Source organism: Drosophila ananassae, chromosome 3L (assembly GCF_017639315.1).
Source record: "Drosophila ananassae strain 14024-0371.13 chromosome 3L, ASM1763931v2, whole genome shotgun sequence".
Taxonomy (NCBI): Eukaryota; Metazoa; Arthropoda; class Insecta; order Diptera; family Drosophilidae; genus Drosophila; species Drosophila ananassae.
The window spans coordinates 14,594,289-14,619,434 of record NC_057929.1 but is presented as its reverse complement, the minus strand read 5'-3'; the positions used below and the strand labels follow the sequence as shown (position 1 = coordinate 14,619,434).

Sequence of the window (25,146 nt, the reverse complement as noted above, 5' to 3'; positions counted from 1 at the left end):
ATGGATCTGGGTTGGCCAGTTATGAGTTATTTTTGTATTCCTAAGACTAAAATAAGGCCATGAATGTACTTTGATATATATCGTGTATGGTGTGTTCATATATTTTTAGACTATAAACCTATATACCTATATATATATTTACATTTACGGCGGCGATGGTGTGCGTGCCGAAAGCTAATAAATTAATTGTTGCGTAAAATCGGCTTCATATACTATATGTAATTACATATATGTATACTTATATACCTGGGCAATGTAAGCCAACCCCCTAAAACTTTATATATCCCCCTGATTTTTCTAAACAAAAAATGAAAAAAAAAGAAAACATAAAAGCTAAGAAACGCCCACTCTATAGTGCAGTGAGTGTAAAAAAACCGGTATTTTTTCGAAAATCAAAGTGCGCCCCGGACACCGGACCGGACATTTTGGGGGATAAAGGAAAAATTCAAGTAACTGAGCTGTTACCAGCCGGGTTACCAACAGGAATGAGACATCGCCGCGGATATAGACCAAGAGAGAGTACAACCAAGTCACCCCACACACACAGCCAGCTGTGTGTATTGCATGATAAATAATGATATATTCAGAAAGTGCTGTTTTTATTACGCAAACTGTATTTTCTTAGTTGTGCCGTGTGCATCCCCAAATATAGACTACCTGTGTGCAGAATCTTTCCAGTCTAGTCCGCGGCATTTCCGACGAATAGGAACTACTTCACAAGAGTACCTCCGAAGGTATATATCCATTATATACATTATCCCCGAATTTCGCGCGAAATTACTGACCACTGAACCACCAACCAACCAACCACCCACCACCTCATACCAGCTGCAATTGGACTAATTAGAGTTTAATTTTTGGTTTTTTTTTTTTACACCCACCCGTAGACACACGCACACACACACACACCAAAATGCCTTTTGTTCCCGTGGAAACCCCCAAGTGCCCCGCGTGCGGAAAGTCGGTCTACGCTGCCGAGGAGCGCGTTGCCGGAGGCTACAAATTCCACAAGACCTGCTTCAAGTGCAGTAAGTATCCCGGAAATCAGATTTCTTTTCACTTATCTCTCTCCCTAAATTTGGATAAAAAATTAAATAAATTTTCCCCTTTTACAGGCATGTGCAACAAGGCCCTGGACTCGACAAACTGCACGGAGCACGAGAAGGAGCTTTTCTGCAAAAACTGCCACGGACGCAAATACGGTCCTAAGGGATACGGTTTCGGTGGTGGTGCCGGCTGCCTGTCCATGGACACTGGCGCCCACTTAAACAGAGAGTAAGGACTAAATTAAAAGTATATGTTTTTGTATGAAAAGTGTAAAATTCCTTGAATTAAATGTGTAGTTTTGAATTCTATTAGAATCTGTATTTGTTTAATGTTTCATTGCATTTCAATGTGGGTGCATCCAACGTATCCAACTCCCCACTGCAGTGGGGATTCTGTTCTCCTCACTTGTCGCACCCACTTGTCGGATTTTCCTTATTTGTATTTGGGGCTGATACAGATTGTATCTGTATCTTGTATTTGTATCTACCACCCCGGGGGTATTCATTTCCCCACTGGAAATATTCCACTTATACATATAATATATATATAGTCCTATATGGCTCTACGGTATAAATAAATTGTTGTATTGTGTTTACTGTAAACTGATAAAATATATTGTGGGTACAATAAAAGAATTTATTTTTAAGATTATTCACGATCTATTTAAAGATACTATTTGTTTTCTCTGTCTGTCTCCGTCGATGTCGCTGTAGCTGTGTGTGTCTATATGGACAACCCCTCATTGAAATGTGTATTCCCCCGTAAATCGTAGTCCGCCGTAGTCGGACTGACCTTTCCGTATTCCTCTTCGTTTTCGTTTTTTTGGTGACTAAGACGAATAGAGGAAATAGTGGATGTGGCGGCGGCGGCATTCGTTGCGGGTAATGATCCCCCCGTGAAATGAATGTCCGTTTAAAGAACTATAATTGAGGGAAGCATCTGAATCTTTTTCAGATTTGTTCAGCCAAAAATTCCACCCAAGGCACCTGATGGGAAAGGCTGTCCGCGGTGTGGTATCTATGTTTATGCCGCCGAACAGATGCTGGCCAGAGGAAAGGTGAGAGCCAGAGCCCGGTAGTAGCCAAGAAATCGCGACAGATCTTTTCATATTCTGGGGGGCACACTTTCTATTAATTATTTTCTAAATTAGGGGTATCATCGGAGGTGCTTCAAGTGCATACAATGTAACAAGACTCTCGACTCAACTCTTCACTGTGATGGTCCCGATAAGGACATATATTGTAGAGGTATTCTCTTTAGTCCTACTATTATATTATTATTAATATTTTAAGAGCAATAACTACATAATACAGGTTGTTATGCGCAAAAGTTTGGCGCCAGGGGCTATGGGCACATTGGTATTTCGTCCTTGGGGCTGATGTCCGACATCAAGGACTCCGAATGGCAAAGGTAGTGCCGTAGAGCTTCACATAAGATCTTTAAGATATAAGAAATCTTAACCCTTCTAGTGAAATGGCGCCAAAAACAGCCGCCATAAATGTGGAGCAAATCCAGGCCCCTCTGGGCGAGGGATGTCCGCGTTGTGGTGGCGTGGTTTTCGCCGCGGAACAGGTCCTCTCCAAGGGCAGGCCCTGGCACCGAAAGTGCTTCAAGTGCCGGGACTGTACCAAGACTCTCGACTCCATCATCGCGTGCGACGGCCCGGACAATGAGGTCCACTGCAAAACGTGCTACGGCAAGAAGTGGGGACCTCACGGTTACGGCTTCGCCTGCGGATCCAGTTTCCTGCAAACCGATGGCGTATCGTAGGTAGTTCAATTTCAGGGACCGGATAGTCAACTAAACATTGCGTTACAGGTTGGAGGACATAGCGTCCCAGCGGCCGTTTGTCTGCCCGGATACCACGTCGATCAAGGCTCCGGATGGAGAGGGATGTCCGCGATGCGGCGGTGCAGTCTTTGCTGCCGAACTGCAGCTCTCCAAGGGAAAAATGTGGCACAGGAAGTGCTTCAATTGCGCCAGGTGCCACCGACCTCTGGACTCTGTCCTGGCCTGCGACGGTCCGGATGACAATATCTACTGCAAGCTCTGCTACGCCAAGGCTTACGGACCAAAAGGAGTCGGATATGGACACACCCCAACATTGGTGTCCACTAGTTACGAGTATACTCCGAACTGGTGAGTGGATCTCTTGAGATAGTCTTGAGTTTGGTTTAAAAATGAGACTTCCAGCTGGGGAGCTATCGATCGGAACGGCCCCAAGTCGGAGAACGGATGTCCTAGATGTGGCTTCATGGTCTACGCCGCCGAGCAGATGAAGAGCAAGAGTCACGTCTGGCACAAGCTGTGCTTCTACTGCTCGGAGTGCCGCAAGTACCTGGACTCGACCAACCTGAACGACGGACCCGATGGCAACATATACTGCAGATCCTGCTACGGCAAATTCTACGGACCCAAGGGTGTGGGCTACGGCATCGGAGCTGGCACCCTGACAATGGCTTAATTCTGCGACCAAAAAAGCGTGCTCAAGGACTGATCCCGGTTTCCAAAAGCTCCAAGTTGTTAATTGGGTTTCGTCAGTCCTTAAGTGCCCACATTTTTGAGGCTTACGATGAAGGGTGGTATTGCACTTCTCCCGGAAATTCAAATCCAAATTCAAGCTCCAAAGACAAGATTCGATTGAAAAAGATTATATTGGAAATGCAGTTGGTGGTGACTAGTATGATAGTTGTATGTATTTTCGAAAGTAAGAATCGAAATAGCATTCTAAGCTGCGACTGAAACTATTGCTCTGAATGGCGAAAACGAACCCATCAACCCACAACCCATTCGAACTATTATTTAAGGATATATATGGCGACGAAAACTCTGTGTGTATGTTTCGAACCAAACGATCAATAAACGAAATATTGGAAAGACCATTCAACTTGGTTCTCTTGTTTCTATTTATTTATATATATTTAACGGTAGGACAGATTATTGACAGAGGATCTAAGCGGTATATTTGCAGGGATTGTTGTGATTGTTTAAAATATGTTAACGATTATGGAAAGAGTACATAATATTGGAATGGACTTCATGATCATCGTCAGCGAGCCGCCGGAGTTGGTGGAGTTGCAACAATCGGCGGAGAAGTAGAGAATCTTCGGATACAACGACTTCCAGAAGTTAACCCGTGGATTGTTCAGCAAGTTGTCCGTGTTGAAGCTCTCGTCTATTAAGAGTACGGAGTTATTATTCGGGGACATGGGGTTCCACTTGACGTAAACATTCGCCTTTGTGGGATTCGATGTTTTTGCAAAGTTCGCCCACAGTGTCATGATTATATCCGAAATCTTCTTGTCGGTCGACTTCCAGTCGACGGCGTTCGTCATGTAGGGATTGCCCCAGACGAAGACCTGGTCGAAATACTTGGGCACACTCACCCAGCTGGGAAGATCTTGGAACGTGGACGTTGGACGCATCTTGAACAGGTAACTGTACACCGTATTATCCTTGCTGATCATGTCGGTGAACATCTGCATGGGAGTGATGTAGAACTTCTCGGTGTGGGCACTCATGATGTGCTTGTTCGCCTTCTTTACGTCCGTATCCGAGTCGTTGGTGTACATGAAATTGATGGCGTCCGAAATGAGTTCGTAGTTGGAACACCATTCGCTGTTCCGGACTAGTTTGTGCATATCTGTGACCGCGATATCACCGAAGAACTCCTCCAGATCGGACGAGGTAAGTTCCGTGTCTAGATTGTCTTTGAAGAGAGTCAGCACTTCCTCCATGTCGGTCACTCCAATGATCACAGGCACCTTGTGAAAGCTTCCCCTCTTGAAGAGGGTCTCTGGCTGGTTTTCGATGAACGGATAGGAGGAGTTGCTCAGCCCGAAGTCGACAACAGGTCCCCAGCTGACCGACGGCAGGTTCTCCGAGAGTCGCTTCCCATCCACTCGCTTCAGGCATTGCATGAACAGCGAAGTTGGTCTCCGGGGGCAACCGAAGGTGCTCGAAACCTGATCCAGGGAGCCCTCGTATTCGTACGGCATTTTAACGGTGGTCAGGGGATTGCCGGACATAATAATAGCCTTGTGGAAGCCACCCTTCGACCACTCGCCCGACGTCATGTGGAGGGCCACGCTAATCGCTCCGGCATCGTGCCCCATAAGGGTAATTCGATTCGCATCCCCGCCAAAATAATTGATATTTTTCTTTACATAATATAGGGCGGCGGATTGATCCATTAGGCCGTAGTTTCCCTGGGCCTCACCATCGTCGGTTGTAAAGAACCCGAATATATTGAGACGATACGAAAAGGTAACGACAATCACTTTCTGCTTAAAAACCAGCTGGAAGGGTTGCACGTCCGCGGGACTACCAGTGGAGAAGTCCCCGGAATGGATCCACACAACCACAGCATATCCATTCGCTTCAGGCAGGCCTGAAAGAAAAGAAAGTGGTTTATGAATCTTTGAGTTTTACTTCTTTATTGCATTTTCGTATCTAAAGGTTTGAAAATAATTGTCTACTCACCATCAGGTACAAAAACATTTAAATACAAGCAGTTTTCCTCGTATTTTCTACCACCATCATCGGAATTTGTTTCGGAAGCAATTATTTTACGGATTTGTTCGGTCTCTTTGGCCATGGAAGGCATTGGATTTTGCCAACAGTCCGGAGCGAATGAGGTTGCGTTGAATATCCCCTTCCATGGTGTTAGTTCGATATCCGGAGGTGAAAATCTTCTGGCATGTGCGTAACGAATGCCCAGATAAGCTTTAACATTTTGCGTTCGAAACATTTTCAAATATGTCCCGGATATAACACCATTCCCGGGGATATGGATAAAGGGTGCGTCGACACATTGCGCGTATTTAAAACTATAGTTAGTGACTATGTGATAAAACAAAGCTAAACCAGCTAGGAAGTTCCTTTTGCACTTCATGATTCGTCCGATTCCTTCACATCTTTCCGTGTTTTGAACTTAGGCGACACTGTTCGCAATCTTTCAAGGCACGCGAGGTTTCCGGTTACCATGGCAAAAATACACAAAAATATTGTTGCTAGGATTTTGTAACTATGGCAGTCCATCCATCTCCATTTCGGTGGGGTAATGTTTTTATTTCTCGCGACTACGTCAGCCATCGGAATGCTGTTAACCCCATATTGCCCCAAAAAATGTCACCCCCAAAAATCGGAATGCCCCAAAAATCTACAATTATTTCTCTTAAATGTCAAGGTACACATTTGTAGTTACACATTTAAAAAATTGCTCAAAATCGTATTAATATATCGTAATGGCCAAAGAACCGGAGAAACCGGAAAAGAACCCAAAGAAGGAGCCACCCAAACCCGACAAAAAGAAAGTACAGGAGCCTATAGTGCGATCACCGGAGAGCATTATCCAGGACAAGTGCATCACGGACTTTTGCCTCAAAGGGGGAAGTGGTCTCCTAATCGGCGGCGTAGTCACTCTCTTCTTCACACGTCCCCAAACATACCCGCTTTGGCTCGGACTGGGAGTCGGCATGGGAGTGGCCTACGACTGTTGCAATGCCCGTTGGAGAGCTTACGATGCACAAACTCGCTAGTCCTGAACTAGTCCAGCTATTTCGTTTTAGATGCAACACTTCATTGAATTTATTTTATTAAAGTACCTCATTTGAACATGGTGATATATAAGTTATTTTTTAAGGTATTTCTTTTGAGGATCTATTGTAAATTGGGGCGGGTCTAGTCATCCTTGAGGATCATAGACGGGAATCCAAGATTTTACAAAAGGGCAACATCAGGAAAATTTTCAAAAATATCAATCGAAAAATTCGTTTTGAGATTTTGATGCAGTTTGACCAGGAATCTAACTACGAATCTTTTAAGGTATTCTTTTCAAGGATCGGATGAAATTTGTCGAAGATATGGACATCAGAAGGAGCCATATGGGGGAATCCTCGATTTTCGAAGGGGACGCCCCACAAAAAATGAAAAAATATCGATCGAAAAATTCGTTTTGAGATTTTGATGCAGTTTGATTAGGAATCAAACTAAAAATCTTTTAAGGTATTCCTTTCAAGGATCGGATGAAAATTGTCGAAGATATGGACATCGGAAGAGGCCATATGGGGAAATCCTGGATTTACCAAGGGAACGCCCCACAAAAAATGAAAAAATATCGATCGAAAAATTCGTTTCGAGATTCTGATGCAGTTTTATTGGGAATTAAACAACGAATCTTTTAAGGTATTCCTTTTAAGGATCGGATGAAAATTGTGGAAGATATGGACATCAGAAGAGGCCATATGGGGGAATCCTTGAATTTCCAAGGGGATGCCCCACAAAAAATGGAAAATTATCGATCGAAAAATTCGTTTCGAGATTTAAATGCAGTTTGATTAGAAATCGAACTACAAATCTTTTAAGGTATTCCCCCCAAGGATCGTGAGAAAGCAGGCAAAGATATGGACATGGTAGTGACTATCCCAAATGGTATGTGAATCTTGCGAACTTTGCAAGGAATTCCACCACTGAAACCGGTTTTGATGCAGATTTATTGTGGCGCTATCAAAATTTGTATCTTAAAAGTTAGTAACGAAAGCCAGCTTTCTCATACGCCGTTTTGGCCGCCGAGAAATGGCTGGGAGCTCTTTCGGATACTTACAAATTCCGTCAACGTAACGAAACGGAAAAACAAAAGCTGGGGCAAACCTGTTTTGGCGCGTAGTGGGTACCCCTACTTTTGGCCAACTCAATTAATGATGTTGACGTTCTCTTCGTGGCGCGCATGTGTGCAAGCCATGGTAACTCCGTTCAGAGTCACTTTATGCTTCGCCTTTGGCTCACCAGCGGCAGCGGCAGCGGCAACATCGGATTTGGATCCAAAAAACATATATTTTTTTCAGTTTTGCTCGCTTTCAGTTTCATAATTAAATCGTCTAGTGGTGTGCCTTAATGATCTCGTTCGAAATATGTTTTAACCAGATCAGTGCATTGTGAGATTGAGTTTCAACCTGAATTAATATGTTTTCACAAATGCATCAATAAAAAATAGTATGTATATGCAGATTTGTGACGATCGTAAAAATATAAAGAAAATATTGTGAATTAGTTTAAAAAATCCAACAAAAATTCAAATAAAAGTGGAGTGGATTTGTCCCGACAAAGAAACTGAATTTAATAACGATCAGTGGCCGTTCGCGTTGTGGATTTAAGCCTTTCTCTATTTAATATTTCTCAATGACCTAATGTTTCATTGTCTTTAAGCCTGGTTTCTGTTTGTGTGCGTGTGCATTAGAGGCTAGGTGGTTACATACAGTGGGTGAGAAAATAATTCGTACTGTTCGCTTCAACTAAGGTGTTTTATTCAACTGATCAACTGCTATACGATGTACAATGTACAATGAAAAAAGTGATCTGACCAGTTCTTGGTGTTGAGGCAGTACCTTTTAAAATTACTTGCCAAAGTGATCTAACAATCCGACAAACAGCTTTTGCGAGTCAAAGAGCGAAAGGCTCTGGTATTCCATATTTCTTGTGTATTTTTTTGTGCCACCAAAGTCACCCTACTAAAATTGCTTTACGCGATTCAATGCCACAACACGGCGGGCTAATGAATACTACTCTCTGAACACAATTGGTACACAACTACTGGTAGTCAGTGGGCAAAGTGGCTTACCACCATTCCAAAATGGTGTAACGAACGATCGAATCGATCACAATCGGATCATAGGAAATCAAAACAAAGTTAACTGTATCGTGCGAGTATATAAAGCTTTACATAAGAGACCTACTTACATGAATAATTCACGGAGTTATTCGCTGAATGTACGAGCACACACTCACTTTTACGACCCACATGCTGCTGGCCAGGCCCACAGCAATTACGCATGGCCAACAAGTGATACATAGAGTGATAAATCTGATTTAATGATAATTTATATAGCCTCAACCCTAAAATAATTTTAAGAGTTGTAAAAAACCATAAAAAGCGTATATTATTGCATATATTTGCGATAAAAACTCAATGATATACAATTCAAATTTGCGAGATCATCCACTAAAGAGATATGTGTTTTCGAACTTGTAATATAATCCTAGTTTCAGCGTCTTTTGTTTGTCCCAAATTCAAAGACTTAATTATTCAGCTAGCGAAGTATTTATTTAAAAATGTGTTAATCGAATCTGGTGAAAGCTTTCTTTCTACACTAACTCATACGCATCTTTGTGAATATAAACTATTTTCCTTTTCAGACTTTCAATACAATTTTTCTAAGCTTTTGATCTGTATACCTTTGTAAAGATGTTACGATACCTGCTAATAGTTTGCGCCCTCAGAAGCGGTAAGTTTGCCTCATTTTCGAAACCCTTGAAACGCTTATAAATATTAGTTAATTGGATGTGTGCGATTTAATATCGAATAAACGAGCTCTTTAGCATGATAATATATTGTCTTAGCCACGATTTTGAATTAATTTTCCATCTGCAGCTTATTGCGGTGACACCGAGTTACTAACTCAAACAGTTTATGGATTTTTGGACTTTACAACCACAATTGGTAATACTGTTATGGTATTCTCCCCCCAAAGCTCTCCAGCATTCGGTGAGTTTTTATTTCTAAAAGAGCATTTAATTACTTTCTCTTAATAATTAAATAACTTATGGCTGTTGTTTTTAAATAACTTTTTTTTATAGAATTAAAGTCGAATAGTACCCACGAAATTATAAATATTATTGAAACAAAACCGGAAGAAACTAAAAAAGTTGAAGAGAAGGTGGGCATTAAGCCAACTCCTCTTATTGTGACCCAATCGAATGTTAATGTGGAAACCGAAACTTCCTATGTGGATTCCTACAATAATATTTCGAACAACTCCCCTATCGAAACTCTGTTGAATACCCCTGAATATGATCTACTTTCTCGCCAACCCGAGCAATTTGCCGAAGAAACCTATCGTCTGGTTAACTTCAAGTCGAGGAACGATGGCGATCGGCAGAGAGTGTATCCATCCAAGAAGGAGCCAATTCACGGCTACCAGACAAGATCGAGTGAGGTTAAAACCGTGCTAGCTACCACCACAAAAGATTTTGCGAAATTTTCAAAAGTTTCTCAGTACCCCCAATTCAAGTACGGAAAAAAAGAGTAAGCCACGTCAGACACGAACAAACAAACCAGTAACGGCGTCCACGATCCAACCGAGTAAGACTGTGAGAGAGTCTGCTCCATCGACTCTGGTGTCCAGCAAGTCGACGTCGTCGTCTCGAAAAAACCATCCAAATGGTCGCGATAACCGTGGCTCCAGCACAAGAAAATCATCGCGCCCCAAGGGAAAAAGGTAAGGCCATTGTTTTAAGTGTGAGATCTTTTTCGAATCATTGACTTTTTTCTCGCCAATTAAATAAGCTCACCGCACTTCCATACGCATATTTAAATCTACTTTCAGGAGGAACAAGCATACCCAAAGCTCCAAAGTGGTAGTGACTCCATCATCGACAGAAACTACAGTTCGTCATTCCTATCGCTCCAAAGCAAATACGGTGCAGGAGGAACCTGTCACCGTTGTAAGCCCAAACACCTTCAAGCTTAATAGACGTCCTGGAAGGTGGCAGTACAAGTCCTCGCCGAAGCCCAAAGTTAACATTAGGAAGAACTCCAACCCCAATGTTCCGACCACCATCCAAAATGATACATTGCTGGCAACGGATCCCGACACCCTGCCAGAGATCATTACCAATCAGGCCATTAACAATGGACGAGATTTGGAAGCATCTGGCTCCCAAAATGGACCTGTGGCGAACAACAACGAAGAAGCCAACTCCAAGTACTTTGTTCAGACATTGAACGTCGAAATATCCACTCCTCAGCCCTTCATAGATACCTACTACGAAATTGCCACCATCAAGACTCCGTTTATATTCCAGGTAAGATATATTTCATTTCCTTTTAATGTATTCTTTATTTATTATATATTGTCTTTAAAATTTTATATAGTTTTTTCTAAATTAAATCGTAATATAATACATTTTTCAGGCTGGAGTTGTTAAGAAAACGCGTTTCTTGACCGTTACTTCAACAATTGAAAAGGTTATCCAAGAGGAGCACACGAAGGAGTATTCTGAAGATGATGGTCCCTTAACAGAGAATATCCTAGAGGCTACTTCTAGTGCTGACGACAAAACCCTGGCTGGTAGCGTTATGACATTGAAACCCATTATTTTGGGAGATGAGACAGAGACCCCTAGCTTGGAAACTATCACCGAATCCTTTTCAATCACCCAAACTAAACTAAAAACACAAATCCTTCCCATCGTCTTTGAAAAGCGAAATGAAACAATCCAAATAACTTTGGTCCAGACATATGATTATACCAGCCTGATAACAGTGACCCAGACCATTTCCCCATTAAGCGAAGACTTCAATCCTTCAAAGAACTTTAAGGACTTTGAGGGAAGCTTGGATGAGGCCGGGTCGGAAATCAACTTGGACCTTGAGTTCGGCGATGAGGATAATTTGGGAAAATTCGATGCCAAAATCAAGCCCAAGAACAAGGTGGATTTGAAGAGCAACGTGACTAATCCGCTGATTCCGGAAACAATTAGCCTGCCGGAAACTGTGCAGAATAATTTGGTAACTTCGACGCGTCCGGTAATTAAAATGGAAACCCTTTGGGAATCCCATGTCGTTCCACTGGTTAGAGGAACTGAGACCATTTTGAGAACTCTTTCAAAGTCCGTTGGCGTTGTTGAGAAGACGGAATATGTCACGGATGTTGCCACTATTTCCATGCCCTCATCGCAATACCCATTCTCGATCAATCCTTACTTTAATCCCCTACTGCCCATTCCGCCCCAGCAACTGATCACATCCACTGAAATCCAGCAATCCATGGTTACAGAAACCAGCTCAAAGGTTTTGAAGCTAACATTTGGAGCAAGAACTGCCTACACCACCATCTTCTCCACATCCGTTGTTCCAACCACTGTTACAAAAGTAATCACAGCCACTGTTCCCGTTCAGCACAACGGAGGATCCTTCCCGAACTACTATCCTCCTCCGTATCCTCCCTTTGCTTATGTTGGTTAATTCTTAAATACATCGATGTACGGAGGGGGCGCCTGAATCCATTAATTCAATTGAAATTAGAAATCCTGTATTATAATTAAGTTCATGTGCAAATATCAAAAGGCGGTGATAAAAAGCAATAGATTTTATTAGATGTTACGTGAACTTTGTCGCAAAAGTTGTAAATATAAATAATTTAAATAAGTCTAAATTTAAGAATTAAACGAATTTTTTGGATAATTAGATAAGCAAAAACATGGTTGTTGTTTGGTTAAACTGCTCAGTAAATAAATTTTTCAAACCCTTTATTTCCTAATTCTTTAATTGTTGTTTTCTTTTATTTAATAACATCTTAATATTATTGAAATAAAATTTTAAAAAATGTTTTTATTAAGTTCCAATCAGAGCTTGCATTCCAAGGGTTCCGTTCCTTTCCATCGTTCCTATCCGAAAGAAATTTACCGTTGATTATAACAATGTAGTATGGCGGTACTGATAATAATTTTCTTTTGAAGGCTTCATTTAAATCGACATTTTTGTTATTTAGATATATAAATATATTAAATGTATTACCCAAAATAGTCTATTTATCTTTTTCATATTGATATGACGGTTTGAAGGTACTGAGTCATTGAACTATCAGTATGTAAAATGTTAGTATGTAAAAAATTTAGTATGTAAATAGCAGCGACTTATCGATGTTTCTATCGAACCTTTTCCACCTCTAGTTTTGATATATTATCAACAACCCTACAAAAAAATCGTCGGAATATGCTTAAAAATAGTGTAAGTAATTGATTGTTTTTCACAATTGTTTGCCGGCTTTTGACAATTGGTTTGTGCGCCATACCGCCTGACGTTTGGGGCGTTTAATCGTGGACTTTACATACGCCTTATTGCTATCGTGCGAATCGCTTGTATAAATGTGTGTTTTCGCGTGTATATTTTTATGCACATGCAATTTTTGTTGTTAGCATAACTGAAAAATTCGATTCGCGTAATTTATTTTGTTCCGGTTTGAGAGTGCGGCCCTTCAAAATATTCGATTTTTTTTGGCCGCATGTTTGCGAGCCTTTGCGTATTCCGTCAATTGTAGGATTTCACCTTGCACACATACTTATGTTGGCATTAACGTGTCTTGTGATTAAATAAAACATCGGCAATCGTGGTGATTATATATTAGCGGATTTGGAAAAGAATATCTCGCCTCTGTTTGGTGGCCCACTTTCAGATTTCGGAGCGATTAGAAAGGTTAATTTGGTAATGTATCTGGCCGCATCTCTCATCGGATCTTGTGCCAACAAACCTTGGATACACTTCCGAGACAACCTTATCTCTGCCGCAAGCCAATCTCGTTTCTGAGATGGCATCTGTGCGCCCGCTCTTATATAAATCAGCATTATTTATCTATTAAAGCATACACTATAATCTTGTAACTCCTGAGACACCACGTTAATAATAATCTTTGCCGCAGCTCCCCAATACCATTTAAAGATGTCGGTGCACTATAAATTCAAAAGTACTCTCAACTTCGATACGATTACGTTCGATGGTCTTCACATTTCTGTCGGGGACTTGAAGAGGGAAATTGTACAGCAGAAGCGGCTGGGCAAAGTCATCGACTTTGATCTTCAAATCACAAATGCCCAGAGCAAAGAAGGTTTGTACGCCCCCAGTCCCTGTTAAGTTCACCAGATACAGTCTCTTCTCGTCCCGTAGAATACAAAGAAGATGGAACCCTGATTCCGAAGAACACCACACTGATTATATCCCGAATACCAATAGCCCATCCGCCCAAGAAGGGCTGGGAGCCACCGTCAGCAGAGAATGCCTTCACCGCGGCGCCGACGAACAAGCAGGACAACTTCAACATGGACTTGTCCAAAATGCAGGGCAGTGAGGAGGACAAAATCCAGGCCATGATGATGCAAAGTACTGTTGACTACGATCCCAAGACGTAAGTGCTGTAACCGGCAGACGGAGCTTCTTAATAATTTTATTTTCTTATAGATACCATCGCATTAAGGGTCAGTCCCAGGTCGGGGAGGTTCCAGCATCCTACCGGTGTAACAAGTGCAAGAAGAGCGGCCACTGGATTAAAAACTGTCCCTACATATTGGGAAAAGACCAGCAGGAAGTCAAACGAAACACTGGCATTCCCCGTTCCTTTAGGGACAAACCAGAGTAGGTACTCTCACTTAACACCAAAATGTATACTTAAATAAAACGAATTATAGAGCGGAGCAAGAAGCCCAGTTTGTAGTGCCGGCAGAACTGAACCAAGAGATACCTGAAGACTTGATATGCGGAATATGCCGCGATTTGTTTGTCGATGCCGTCATGATACCCTGCTGCGGTAGTTCCTTCTGCGACGATTGTAAGATCTTAGTTTCTAGTATATTTTAACAAAATTGTAAATGTCTAATGATTTTCAGGTGTGCGCACTTCATTGCTAGAGTCGGAGGACAGTGAATGTCCAGATTGTAAGGAGAAAAATTGCTCGCCAGGCTCGTTGATTCCAAACCGCTTCTTAAGGAATTCGGTTAATGCCTTCAAAAACGAAACTGGCTACAAAATCAGTAATGTTAAATCAGGTAAGCTTGCCAAAGTTAATACAGATTGGAGGTAGAATATTTGCTTAAAACATTTATTTCATTGTAGCTGTTAAGAATGAAGAGAAGCCGCCCGTGGAAAAAGAAAAAGAAAAGGAAAAAGAAGAGGAACCTCCAGTTGTGGAGCCAGAACCAGAGGAGCCAGAGAAACCGGAGAAGGTAGAAAAGCCTGAGGAAACAGAAACCAATGGGAAAAAGGAGCAGCCAAAGTCAGAGTCGCCAGAACCAACTCTGGCTGTTGAAGAGCCGCCAAAAGAAAAGGAAAAAGACAAATACGATTCTGATTATGAAGATAATATAACAATAAAAATGCCCCAGCCAGCGGCAGATTCTGCTCCAATCTCAAGAAAGGTGCGCTGCTAATTTCCCTTTTGAAACAAACACACTAATGCTTCGTTTAAATATTTTTTCATTTATTAAAGGCATCTCCAAATTACTCACAGAAAACTAGTGAGAGCTCTCACCGACGCGAACCAAAGTCGGAATATGCCTCCGAGCACGACAAGCACCGTCCATCATCAAAGTCCGAGTCGGGAAAGAGTGAACGAAGCCTTCTGCCGACTCCCATAGGAATGCACATGAACTATCAGGGCCATATGATGGGCGAGGAGGAGCGGAGGGCGGAGGAAGCACGCCGATCGAATGCATATAAACCGTCGTATATGCCAATGCAGAGAGGCCCGCCGCCAATGCACATGATGGGCCATCATATTCCGCCGTGCAACAACGGGTACAACAGCATGGGTCAGAGGCCTCCTCTAAGGTAGGTTACTATTCCCCACCCTCCATGGATCCTGCGCCAAGTGGATCGAGATTTCAGACAAATGGATTTCTGAGCTGAGAGCTGATTATCGTCCTCCTGACTGATCTCCTATTTTTAAGCCACCTAGAGACATTAAATGCCTAGTTAAGATTATCCTAAGTTTTAGGCTGTGGAGCCCTTAGTGGCTTTGTTGTTTTTGATTATTTATTTAGTGTTTTATTAAAACAGCAATGCTTAAAGTATCAGTTTATGCTTTTTGAATTGTAATTAACTTCTGAAATTGCAGCTATGTGCCGTATCAAAACCAATCCGTGCACCCAATGCGTGCACCGTACGGATCGTCGGGAGGAAGTATGAATATGAATATGTCACAACCATTTCAGTCCCCAAATTTAGCATCTATATACCAAGGGGTGGCCGCCAAAGTTGGTTCTGGGTAAGTGAGGACATTAAACCTTTAGAGAAAACACTCCAACTATTATCATTTTACAGACTGATTGATGATCCCTTGGAAGCCTTCAATCGCATTATGAAGGAGAAGGAGAGGAAGAAGGTGGAACGGCTCCGTAGTTCCGATCACCACAGATCCAGGTCACCGGACAGGCAGCGCCATCGGTTTAAGTCGCCTTTGTACGAGAAGGACTCGATCCGGGACAACTTAAAAGACAAGAGGCCCCGTTCCCGGGAGAGAAAGCGGGAGTATAGTTATGAGAGGCCCAGTCGCCATCCTCGTTCTAGTCGACCGCTAAAAGATGGTTCCAAATCTCCTGGTGGCCGAATGAAGAGGTAATCTTGCTCAATTTTATTTATTTTTCAATTAACTAATCTCTAACTATTTTCCAGATCTGGGCATCGCCGCTCGACTTCTCCGAAGCCTGCTTACAAAACGGATTATAGAGACAAGTCCTACAACAGTAAGCCCTTCGCACCAAAACCGGATATTCTTGAGCCTCCGCCACCTGGGTTCGAGCCACTGCAGCTGGCCGAGGATGACGGCTACAGAACCAAGCACCCGACTAACGTTGAAGTCTCTCATAGCAGCAGCGGTGGCAAGAGTAAGAGGCACGAGGAGGGCAGAGGCGACGAAGTGCCCCGCAAAAGGCAGAGAACCCGCAGCAAAAGCAAGGAGCCCAAGCCGCCGCTTGATGGCAGCTATAGAAGTCTGACGCCGCCGGCAAAGATCACGACCCCCAAAATGTCGGCGTCCCACATGCGAGAACGCGAGGGCACGCCAAAAACTCCGGAGGCACTGTACACTGATGAATACTTGGCTACCAAGCCCAAAAACAGCGCACCAGATCCAACAGGAACCAATGAGTCTGAACCGGGGCCCAATGTCGGCAAGGAGAACAAAGCCAAAAGTCCTACGGCGTCCAAGGAGCGCAAGAAGAAGAAAAAGGACAAGACCGAGCGGAAGAAGAGCAAGAAGGATAAGAGGTCGAAGAAAGAAAAGGGCGATCGGCAGAAGAAGAGTGCTTCTGTGAACAGATCTGACTCGGATGGCAACAATAGTCCGACCCTGAACGAGCCAAATTTCAAATCCAACAGATCTCCCGAGGGAAACTTTGAACTCGAACCGGCTGGCACTTCTCCAGCGCGTACTACGGACACTGCAGAAGCTCCTCCGGCTAAGAAGAACCATGCTAGCGCGGAAGCGTCGACTGAGGATAACTCTGCCTCCAAAAAGCGCAACGATGGCAGCCTTTCAAAGTGGGAGCTGGAGGAGAACAGCTTGAATTTCAACTTGGATGACTCAAAGAAGTTTGCCGGAAACTCAGACGACCCGTCCGAAATTACTTCGGATGTGATTCGCAAGGCGGAGAACGCCATCTTTGCGAAGGCTATAAACGCCATTCGTCCTGTGGAATTTCAGGTCATTATCAACTCAAAGGGCAACAGCCGGGACCGTTCCGTGTCGTTACGAAATGACAAGGAACGCTCAGCCTCGCCGAGACGAGCCGGCAACAAGTCGGTAAAGGAGAGGCTGGGAAACAAAGTGGTCCGCGACAGAAGTCGTTCGCCGGAGAAGCAGAAAGACAGGCGAGAGGATCGCCGGGAAGCTGGACGTAAAGGATCCGACGATGATGCATCATACCGAGGAAGATCGGACCGCCACAGCAGCAGGAACAGGGATAACAGAGATCATAGAGATAAGAGAGATGATCGAGATAATAAAGATAAGAGAGATGATCGAGATAATAGGGATAACAGAGATCATAGAGATAAGAGAGATGATCGAGATAATAGAGATAACCGAGATAATAGAGATAACAGAGATAATAGGGATAAAAGAGATAATAGGGACACTAGAGATAATAGGGATAACCGAGATAATAGAGACAACAGAGATAATAGGGATAATAGGTCCCGGGACAGGAACGCTGCATCCGAGAAGCGGCAGGGACACTCGTACAAGCGCGGCTCGTCGCCGGAGAGTGACAAGAACCGGCGCAACTACAAGGACCGCTCCGACAGCAAACTCGCAAAGTTTGATCAAATCAATAGCGACGACTTGGATCGGAGGGGCGGGCGCAGCGCCAAGTCTGGAGATAATCGAACAATTTCGTCTGTTGCCTCAAAGCCGAGCCGGCAGGAAGCCGTTGCGAAGCCGTGCCGGCCGGATAATCCATTTAGAAAGTTTGGGGAAACTAGCGGATCAAGTGGTTTAATCTTAAAGTATGATAACGCAGTGCACAACGATGCAATGTCCTCCGACAATGAACAAAGGAAGCAAAAGGACAAGAAACTGAAGAAGCATGGCAAATATTCGTCAACCGATTCGTTGCGGAGCGAGAAGCGCAAGGATCTGAAGAGCAAAAAGAAGAGCAAGATCTTGAAGAAGAAAAAGAAATCGAAGAAGTAGATGATTATACGGATAGGCTAGGAAATAAGAAATATATAAATATTGAAGATTTCTGTGTACAAATCAAAGATTTTTAATGTATGTATTAATCATGCAGATAAGTAAACAAATAAAAACAGATCTACTCAAGGAAATATTATGATTGCTAGTACTTGGTATAGATTTTTGAAATGTATTAAAATAAAGACGCATTTAAATTGATATTCGAGAAATTAAATATGTTTATTACAAACAGTTATCTTAAAAAATCGAGTAAATTACATGTGTAGAGATTTTTTTGACTGAAATTATTCGTTATTGCTTAAGCCGTCCATGAAGGACGATGCCATTGGACTGGGCGTTCGGGAGATTATATTATCGTTTCCATAATCATCAGAGTTGGCATCCACTGAAAAATTGAATACAAAGAAGGTGTTACTGCTTTGTCTAATAAATAAATCCCAATAGCACTTGCCTTGTTCTAGAAAATTTGATTTTCTAGTCTGCGGTATGGAACTCAGAGAATGTATTATTGGACTGCAGGCTTGATCGGCTGTTTCGAGAGTGGTTGGTAGGTCCAGGAGTCGTTGATTCTGAATGCCATCGCCGGGGCCCATATGCGAAATGTGGTTGAAATTAGTCGGTGCTGATATCATCTTTGATCTACGATCGCTGCAGTAAAGTAATTAGATTATCTATTCAAGTTATTTTTAATGATCAGCTTACCTTTTGATTGTTTTGTTAATCTCTCTTATAGAAAATCTCCTCTTTATGTTCGGAAGTCCCTTTCGAGTTCCGTCACGACATTGCAAAAGGCCCTCTGCAAGAAAAACACAGACTTTTTAGCAAAGAATTCACTATTCGTAGAAAGATCTCAACGTACTTGTGTGAATATTGGACAGGTAAACAATCAAGGGGGTGTCATTGACGGAAGACAACACCACATTGCCCAGATTGTTTAATGGAAGTGATTGCTTCAGACCAATTGACTGCACCCACTCGGCGGTCTGGGTGTTGAATATATCCAAGTGTGTGTCCGAGAACACCAGCAAATGGCCATCACAAAAGGCTGATGGATAAACAGAGAGTTAATAAACAGAAGCCCGCAATACAATATGAAACTTACTTATGTATGTGGGGAAGGCGGGATACATTATTTCCCTGTCCCGGGACTTGCGTCCCTGCAAGTCCACGTATATGGCCAGTGTTTGGAATACCAGCAAGTACTCCCCAAAGTTTCCGCCGCTGGGACAAAGGATTTCAATAACTCGAACCGCATCCACTCCGGAGTAGTTTAAAAATGCACATAACTGGTTTTCAGGATGAACCAAAGCTGTTTCGATGAAGGAAATCAAGTTAGTCTTAAACCTTCTTACTTTTAAGAGTAATAATACTTACACATTGCAGTCGCTTCGCCTCGCAAAAAGTAGGCAGTGAATCCGCTTTGATGAGCCACAACCAAGCGCATATCCGATAGAATCTGCAGGTGCTGGGCCATGTAGCCGATGGTGAATTCGCAAGTCTTCTGGTGTCTTGTGCGCGTTCTGTTGATTTCGTAGACTACGATTTGTGTGTGGTTATTGGGCCGCTTCAACGCGATGATGAATGAATAGACAATGTTGGGGAACCGGCGGATTATACCAGTGCATGCCGATATGCAGTTCTTCGAGTCGACCACCTTGATCCACTCGACGTCACTAGCCTCTAACGCTCTTATGGGCAGCAAGCGCAAGTTTCGTTGCTTGCCGCACAAAATAACGAGAATTTGTTCCTCTTCGATATACCACAACTGAAGGATCTTCTTGCTCTCCCCAATACGAGCGATTTCTGTTAAATAATATCTTTTAGTCATATAGATAAAGGATCAGAATCATTGTACTTACCGTACTGATCTAAATTAATGTAGTACAAGCCGTCTTCGGTGCCCAGAAGTATCTGGTTTGGATAGATGATGACGGAACACAAAGCGTTTCGTATCAAGGACAGCGTATTGTCCAGAATCTCATTGACTTTAAAAATAGCAGTATTTGGTAAGCTGTTTCGTTTCAATATTCGATGTAACTCCCCCAGGGCAATGACCCACTTCGACTTTTCCGATTCGTTGTCGGCCAGCATCAGAGTATTCAACGACAGTCCTCCGTCAATAAGCGCAGTTTTGATCTAAAAACCAACTCATTTAGTTCAAAAGAAGACTCTTCAAAAAGAATAACCAGAAGTTACCTTGAAAATACATGGCACATCTTTCTTGGCGGCATGAATCACATCGCTCTCCCGCACACTGCCCACCGAGAACTCTGGATCCCTCATGTCCAGCACCTGGGACACACTCACACTAGGCAGGGCACAGCGGTCGGGCGAGATGTCGTAGAGGAACAGCTTGAAGTCGCACACGACCACAAACTGACGAATCCAGCCGCGTTTTATGACCCCCGACTTGGGCACCTTCACATAGCCCTCGTAGGCAGTTCCAATGCCCCTGGTTGGATCGATGCCCAGGGGCCGCTTGGTCTGGTCCATGGGAACCGGGCAGGTTGTCGGCACCTTCTGACAGCAGATGGTGTGGCAGGCGAAGCCACAGATCTCGCACACCACTCCCTGCCGCGTCAGGCCCACCATCAAGGAGGTGCAGTGGTTGCACTTCGTCGGGCTGCTGAAAGTACGCACCAGGAACTGGTGGATCGACGTATGGCCGGCGGTCACTTTCTTCTGAGATTCCTTCAGCGACATTATGTCGCTGTCATCTGCTCGAGACAGATCGCTCACAGAGACCTCCTTCATGGAAGCGTTCTCCTTGCTATTCTTGCCCGCAAACTTCGGCTCGTAGTTGAAGAGCATGCCAGAATTGCCGGACTGGAAGAAGTTTGGCGTATAATTGTCGCCAGATTCGTTGCCGAAGCTCTCGCCGGAGTCTATAGCTTCCGACGTCTTCGACATGTCCCGGAAGAAGGCATTGCTGAGCCCGTGATGAGTAGATTTGTTCAAGAACGACTCTGAGTACTCGAGGCCTCCCTTCTGCAGATCCCGAAGCTCGGTTTCCTTCTTCTGGAAGTCGTGGAGAATGGAGTCGTAGCGCTTCTTGTAGTCCCGCACCTCCTTCTGGGTGGAAATGAGGTCCGATCTGGTCTGGCTCAGTTCGTCGGATATCATCGCTTTGGCTTGAATCTCCCTCTGAAGAGCGCTTTGCAGATTAAGCAGCTCCATCTTGTCCAATTTCTGCGATCGTCGGTTCCGCCAGTTTTTATTGTCTACACCGTTGTTGTTGAAAGTACCAACGTGCTTCAGATACTCCAGCTCCTCGGTCATCTTGGTGGCCAGTGCCTGCAAGTAGCCGCGTGCGTCCTTCTCATCGGACACCCACTGGATGATCTCCGCCATCTGCCGCTCCCACTGGTTAATGGCTTCGCGCTTCATTCTCAACTCCTTGAAGATTTCGTCGTCCTCCGCCTGTAGTTCTTTTAGGCTCTTTGACTTGAGGTTCACCTCCGAACTCAGTCGCTGCTTCTCCTCAAACCACGATGACTTCTCCAGGTCGTGCTGCTTCTTCAGTTCCAAGAGCGTTTCCGCCGAGTCCGTAATGGACTCGAGCTGGGTGAACTTGAGCCTTTCCTGTGTTTGCTGCAGCTCCTTGGATAGTTCCAGGTTCGAGCTCTCCAAATCCCCAAGTTGTGAGCGCAGAGCGTCCATTTCCATGGTGTGGCGCGTCTGCTGGTGACTCAGCTTCTCCGTGTACTGCAGCTCCATTCGCTCGATCTCATACGACGACATGTCCGAGGAGATGCTCAGCGGCATGGTAGTCTCCAGACTGGAGGAGCCCTTCCGCAGCTCCTGCTGCAGTTGCCGGCAGCACTCTTCGGCGTGTTCCCGCAGCTTTTTCTCCTTGGATGCCTCGATCACGGCATCCTCTATGTGCAGCTCCAACTCCCGCCGAGTTTTGTCCGACTTCCTCAGCTCATTCCGAAGGCTGTCGTTCTTTTGCATCGCCCCGTCCAGCTCCTCTTCCTTGTCCCTGACCTGGCGCGAGAGCTTCTGCTTTTGGTTGCGCAGCTCCGACAGCTTCTCGGTGACCTCCGAGTACTCCATCATGGCTATGTTGCGCTGGGAGATGGCGTCCTGCAGCTCTGCATCCTGAGTTTTGAGTCTCTCGAAGATCTCGTTGTGCTGCTTAGTTAGTTCTGCCTTTTCCTGCTTGAAGGAAGCTATCTGCTCAGACAGCGATTTCAGCTGCTTCTCCTGAGCGGAGTCGACGGAAGCCTCAGAGTTGTTGCTCGGTATGGTGGCCTGCTGGGGACTGCCGACAGTGTCCAGAGTATCGCCGAATCCTGAGCTGTTCTTCTTCGAGTCAGAGGGAGAGCTACTGGTGAGTGAGAAGGTGAAGCCAATGAACGGCAAGTGGAATCCCGAGAAGGCGGGATTGGCCGAGGGAGGAATAGAGTCCGTTAACCGGACATCGTTGTCGTCGACGTCAAAGTTGGAAGTGTCAGTGGGACTGGACACTTCCGGCACATATGGCGCAGGCCCCAGCCTAATGTTTTTCCAGTCGATGCCCACAAACCAGGGGTGATCCATAAAGTCCTGGATTCCGTTCTGGCCAAGGCGGTTCTCCGGTATACAAATCAGCTTGCACAGCAGGTCCTGAGATGTCTCCGATACCTTGTAGTTAATAGTCTCCTGCGTCGGCAGATTGAAGCAGTTCTGATGATTCATGATCTTGCCATAGGTCTCCACCAAGCTCTCCGCGTAAAAGGGAGTCTCGCCGTACAGCATCTCATACATGCACACTCCGAGGGACCACCAATCGCACTCGGTTCCATAGCGCCCCTTGCCGTCCTCCATGGCCCGCAATATCTCCGGGGAAATGTAGTCCGGTGTGCCGACTGCCACGTTAGACTGGACCGTGCCATCCTTGTCCAGTCGCAGGCAGGAACCAAAGTCCGCCAGCCGCACATGGCCGCGCTTATCGAGCAGGACGTTGTCCGGCTTAATGTCCCTGTGCACGTACTTGATCTGATGAATACTGTTGATGGCCAGAATCATCTCGGTGATGTAGAACTTGGCCATGTCCTCCGGCAGCTTGTCTTCGAATTTGCTCAACAAGGTCAGGAGGTCCCCGCCGCAGTAGTAGTCCATGACAAGGTACTGAAAGGGGCACAGGATAATTAAAGTGAAGTTTATGGATAAGGGAAGTGAGAAATACTCACCAGATTTATATTGTCTTGAAAGGCGTAGTGTAAATTAGTGATCCACTGCCGGTCGCCAAAGACCAGCACATCGCGCTCCTCCCGAAAACAGGCTGTCTCGGCCCGCTTCAACATCTCCCACTTGTTCAGGATCTTCATGGCGTAGACCTTTTCCGTGGATATCATCTGCACGACGCAGACCTCTCCGAAGGCACCTCGCCCGATAATCTTGAGAATATCAAAATCATCTCGGCTTAGACGGAGTTTTCGTACAATTTGCACGAAAGGTTTGGCTGAAATAATAGTTTTTAATTCCATTCTCATTCGTGAATAATATTTATAATGTATTTACATAGTTTGAGAAAATCGGAGACTCCTTTTTCCCTTCGCAAGGAAGAGTTACTGCATTCATCATAGAGGACTATGAAGGTGTCCAACAGATAGTCCAAGGAAAACTGATGTCCTTCCGTGTCCTCCCCGAATTCGGCAGCCCATTTTTGGTCGCTCGATATGTCACTTAAAATATATTTCAGAAATGTGAGCCTTTTCTTGCAGCTGCCAGTCGTAACATCTGAAAAAAAAGACACAGTTTAGAGCGGCGTTAGAAATCTGTCTTCGATAAGCTGCGATGATAAGACTTTCGAAGAGGATTGGCCTCCTTTTTTTAACTAATAAGCAAATTGTTTTTTTAACACAAAACACACAGACCAACGAACAACAGCTCGGTCTTCGCAAATGTTTGCAATAAAACTGCACAAGCCCCATAACAATGCCGCACCCACGGCCGAATCGCAGTCACCTGGCTCCTTCCAACGCAAAAATGTGGCTCGGGGGGGCTGAAATTCAGCTCAAACGGGGAGGTTATATGCTTTGTTAAAATGGCTGAAACTCGATGACCCAAAATAGAAAATAGTCTTTTTTTTTTGCCAATTCACTTTAACTTTCCGCCCGGGAAGGCCACTCATTTCCAGTTTCTTTTCGGATACCATTGTTTCAGCTTCAATTCAACTCGGTTTCAGTTTCGGTTTCGGCCAAATTCAGTCAGAGACATTTCGATTTTTCAAATATATGTATGCGGCGTATTACATACGAACTGCGGCGACCCCCCGTCCAGGAGAATATTAAATATATAACCACATACATACGGATCTAAGCGTAGGCATATATAGTATATTTGTTTGTTCTTCCGCATATTTATAAATAAATAATTGTTTATATGGATATGTATGTACATATCCCAGGCTGTGCAAAAAACAAATGCGTCAATTAACACACAAATTGAACACTCGGCTATCACTATTGGGAGTCGGCGTTTTGTAAACATTACCACTGAATTCGGAAGATTCGTATTCCATTGTGAGTGCTTAATTTTTGGACTAAATCATATTTATTCACGAACGGTGCAGCAAATGTTTTCCCCCAATACTGTGTAAGGCCCCCCTTTCCAAGTATGTGTCGCCCTGTGTTTATCCGTTTGCTCCAGTCACCCTGTGTCGGCACTGTGTCTCTTTCGATATATTTTATCTTACGGATCGGCCGACTATATTCCACAGGTATACCAACAAAACAAATCGGTATCTGTACAAGAATAAGAATCTGAAAAATGTATAGTATTTTAAAATCATTGATATACCGATTAAGATCATTGTTTTGATTAAGTTTTGTTAAGTTTTTCACTTTTTAACGAATTATTTGCTTAATAA

The 25,146-nt window shown here is 44.0% G+C and overlaps 6 protein-coding genes across 6 annotated transcripts; 4 read left to right on the top strand and 2 right to left on the bottom strand.

The window, feature by feature from the left end:
* Positions 1-586: 586 nt before the first annotated feature.
* LOC6494232 (muscle LIM protein Mlp84B) lies at positions 587-3,929 on the top strand. Its single transcript, XM_001960656.4, has 9 exons — positions 587-734; positions 888-1,028; positions 1,116-1,275; positions 2,002-2,104; positions 2,198-2,294; positions 2,361-2,457; positions 2,517-2,813; positions 2,866-3,186; positions 3,241-3,929. Exons 2-9 carry the CDS (start codon positions 914-916, stop codon positions 3,509-3,511), a joined length of 1,461 nt encoding a protein of 486 aa, XP_001960692.2. The 5' UTR covers positions 587-734; positions 888-913; the 3' UTR covers positions 3,512-3,929.
* Positions 3,928-6,078, bottom strand: LOC6496319 (carboxylesterase 5A). The gene is made up of 2 exons (XM_001960655.4): positions 5,530-6,078; positions 3,928-5,437 (listed from the first exon to the last, which is right to left on the bottom strand). The coding sequence occupies exons 1-2, from the start codon at positions 5,939-5,941 to the stop codon at positions 4,035-4,037; spliced, it is 1,815 nt and encodes a 604-aa protein (XP_001960691.1). The 5' UTR covers positions 5,942-6,078; the 3' UTR covers positions 3,928-4,034.
* A 131-nt stretch (positions 6,079-6,209) lies between these two features.
* Positions 6,210-6,682, top strand: LOC26514141 (MICOS complex subunit Mic10). Its single transcript, XM_014908496.3, has one exon. The coding sequence runs from the start codon at positions 6,294-6,296 to the stop codon at positions 6,585-6,587; it is 294 nt and encodes a 97-aa protein (XP_014763982.2). The 5' UTR covers positions 6,210-6,293; the 3' UTR covers positions 6,588-6,682.
* Positions 6,683-7,756: 1,074 nt separating this feature from the next.
* Positions 7,757-12,365, top strand: LOC6494234. Its single transcript, XM_014907194.3, is given in 7 exon segments — positions 7,757-8,040; positions 9,241-9,329; positions 9,476-9,589; positions 9,682-10,108; positions 10,110-10,322; positions 10,431-10,908; positions 11,018-12,365. Coding segments are annotated over 6 exon segments (2,325 nt in total). The 5' UTR covers positions 7,757-8,040; positions 9,241-9,289; the 3' UTR covers positions 12,071-12,365.
* A 354-nt stretch (positions 12,366-12,719) lies between these two features.
* On the top strand, positions 12,720-18,488 carry LOC6494235 (E3 ubiquitin-protein ligase RBBP6). The gene is made up of 12 exons (XM_044715878.1): positions 12,720-12,835; positions 13,524-13,709; positions 13,769-14,006; positions 14,060-14,233; positions 14,287-14,426; positions 14,485-14,643; positions 14,711-15,012; positions 15,084-15,424; positions 15,711-15,860; positions 15,917-16,210; positions 16,268-17,541; positions 17,764-18,488. The coding sequence occupies exons 2-12, from the start codon at positions 13,544-13,546 to the stop codon at positions 18,285-18,287; spliced, it is 3,762 nt and encodes a 1,253-aa protein (XP_044571813.1). The 5' UTR covers positions 12,720-12,835; positions 13,524-13,543; the 3' UTR covers positions 18,288-18,488.
* On the bottom strand, positions 18,485-24,930 carry LOC6496318 (serine/threonine-protein kinase Genghis Khan). The gene is made up of 11 exons (XM_001960652.4): positions 24,771-24,930; positions 23,796-24,014; positions 23,465-23,736; positions 20,487-23,402; positions 20,150-20,426; positions 19,665-20,093; positions 19,393-19,599; positions 19,150-19,335; positions 18,993-19,086; positions 18,742-18,938; positions 18,485-18,675 (listed from the first exon to the last, which is right to left on the bottom strand). Exons 1-11 carry the CDS (start codon positions 24,796-24,798, stop codon positions 18,575-18,577), a joined length of 4,926 nt encoding a protein of 1,641 aa, XP_001960688.1. The 5' UTR covers positions 24,799-24,930; the 3' UTR covers positions 18,485-18,574.
* Positions 24,931-25,146: the final 216 nt, after the last annotated feature.

Excerpts from the sequence above, each read along its gene's own strand:
- LOC6494232 (XM_001960656.4), top strand. The coding sequence starts at position 914 with ATGCCTTTTGTTCCCGTGGAAACCCCCAAGTGCCCCGCGTGCGGAAAG. Across the intron at positions 1,029-1,115 it reads CAAGACCTGCTTCAAGTGCA|GCATGTGCAACAAGGCCCTG; the intron begins GTAAGTATCCCG and ends CCCCTTTTACAG. Across the intron at positions 2,105-2,197 it reads AGATGCTGGCCAGAGGAAAG|GGGTATCATCGGAGGTGCTT; the intron begins GTGAGAGCCAGA and ends TTTCTAAATTAG.
- LOC6496319 (XM_001960655.4), bottom strand. The coding sequence starts at position 5,941 with ATGAAGTGCAAAAGGAACTTCCTAGCTGGTTTAGCTTTGTTTTATCAC. Across the intron at positions 5,438-5,529 it reads AAATGTTTTTGTACCTGATG|GCCTGCCTGAAGCGAATGGA; the intron begins GTGAGTAGACAA and ends CTTTTCTTTCAG.
- LOC26514141 (XM_014908496.3), top strand. The coding sequence starts at position 6,294 with ATGGCCAAAGAACCGGAGAAACCGGAAAAGAACCCAAAGAAGGAGCCA.
- LOC6494235 (XM_044715878.1), top strand. The coding sequence starts at position 13,544 with ATGTCGGTGCACTATAAATTCAAAAGTACTCTCAACTTCGATACGATT. Across the intron at positions 15,013-15,083 it reads CTGCTCCAATCTCAAGAAAG|GCATCTCCAAATTACTCACA; the intron begins GTGCGCTGCTAA and ends CATTTATTAAAG. Across the intron at positions 17,542-17,763 it reads AGGAAGATCGGACCGCCACA|ACAACAGAGATAATAGGGAT; the intron begins GCAGCAGGAACA and ends GAGATAATAGAG.
- LOC6496318 (XM_001960652.4), bottom strand. The coding sequence starts at position 24,798 with ATGGAATACGAATCTTCCGAATTCAGTG. Across the intron at positions 23,403-23,464 it reads TTCAAGACAATATAAATCTG|TACCTTGTCATGGACTACTA; the intron begins GTGAGTATTTCT and ends TGCCCCTTTCAG. Across the intron at positions 18,939-18,992 it reads ATTAACAAAACAATCAAAAG|CGATCGTAGATCAAAGATGA; the intron begins GTAAGCTGATCA and ends ACTTTACTGCAG.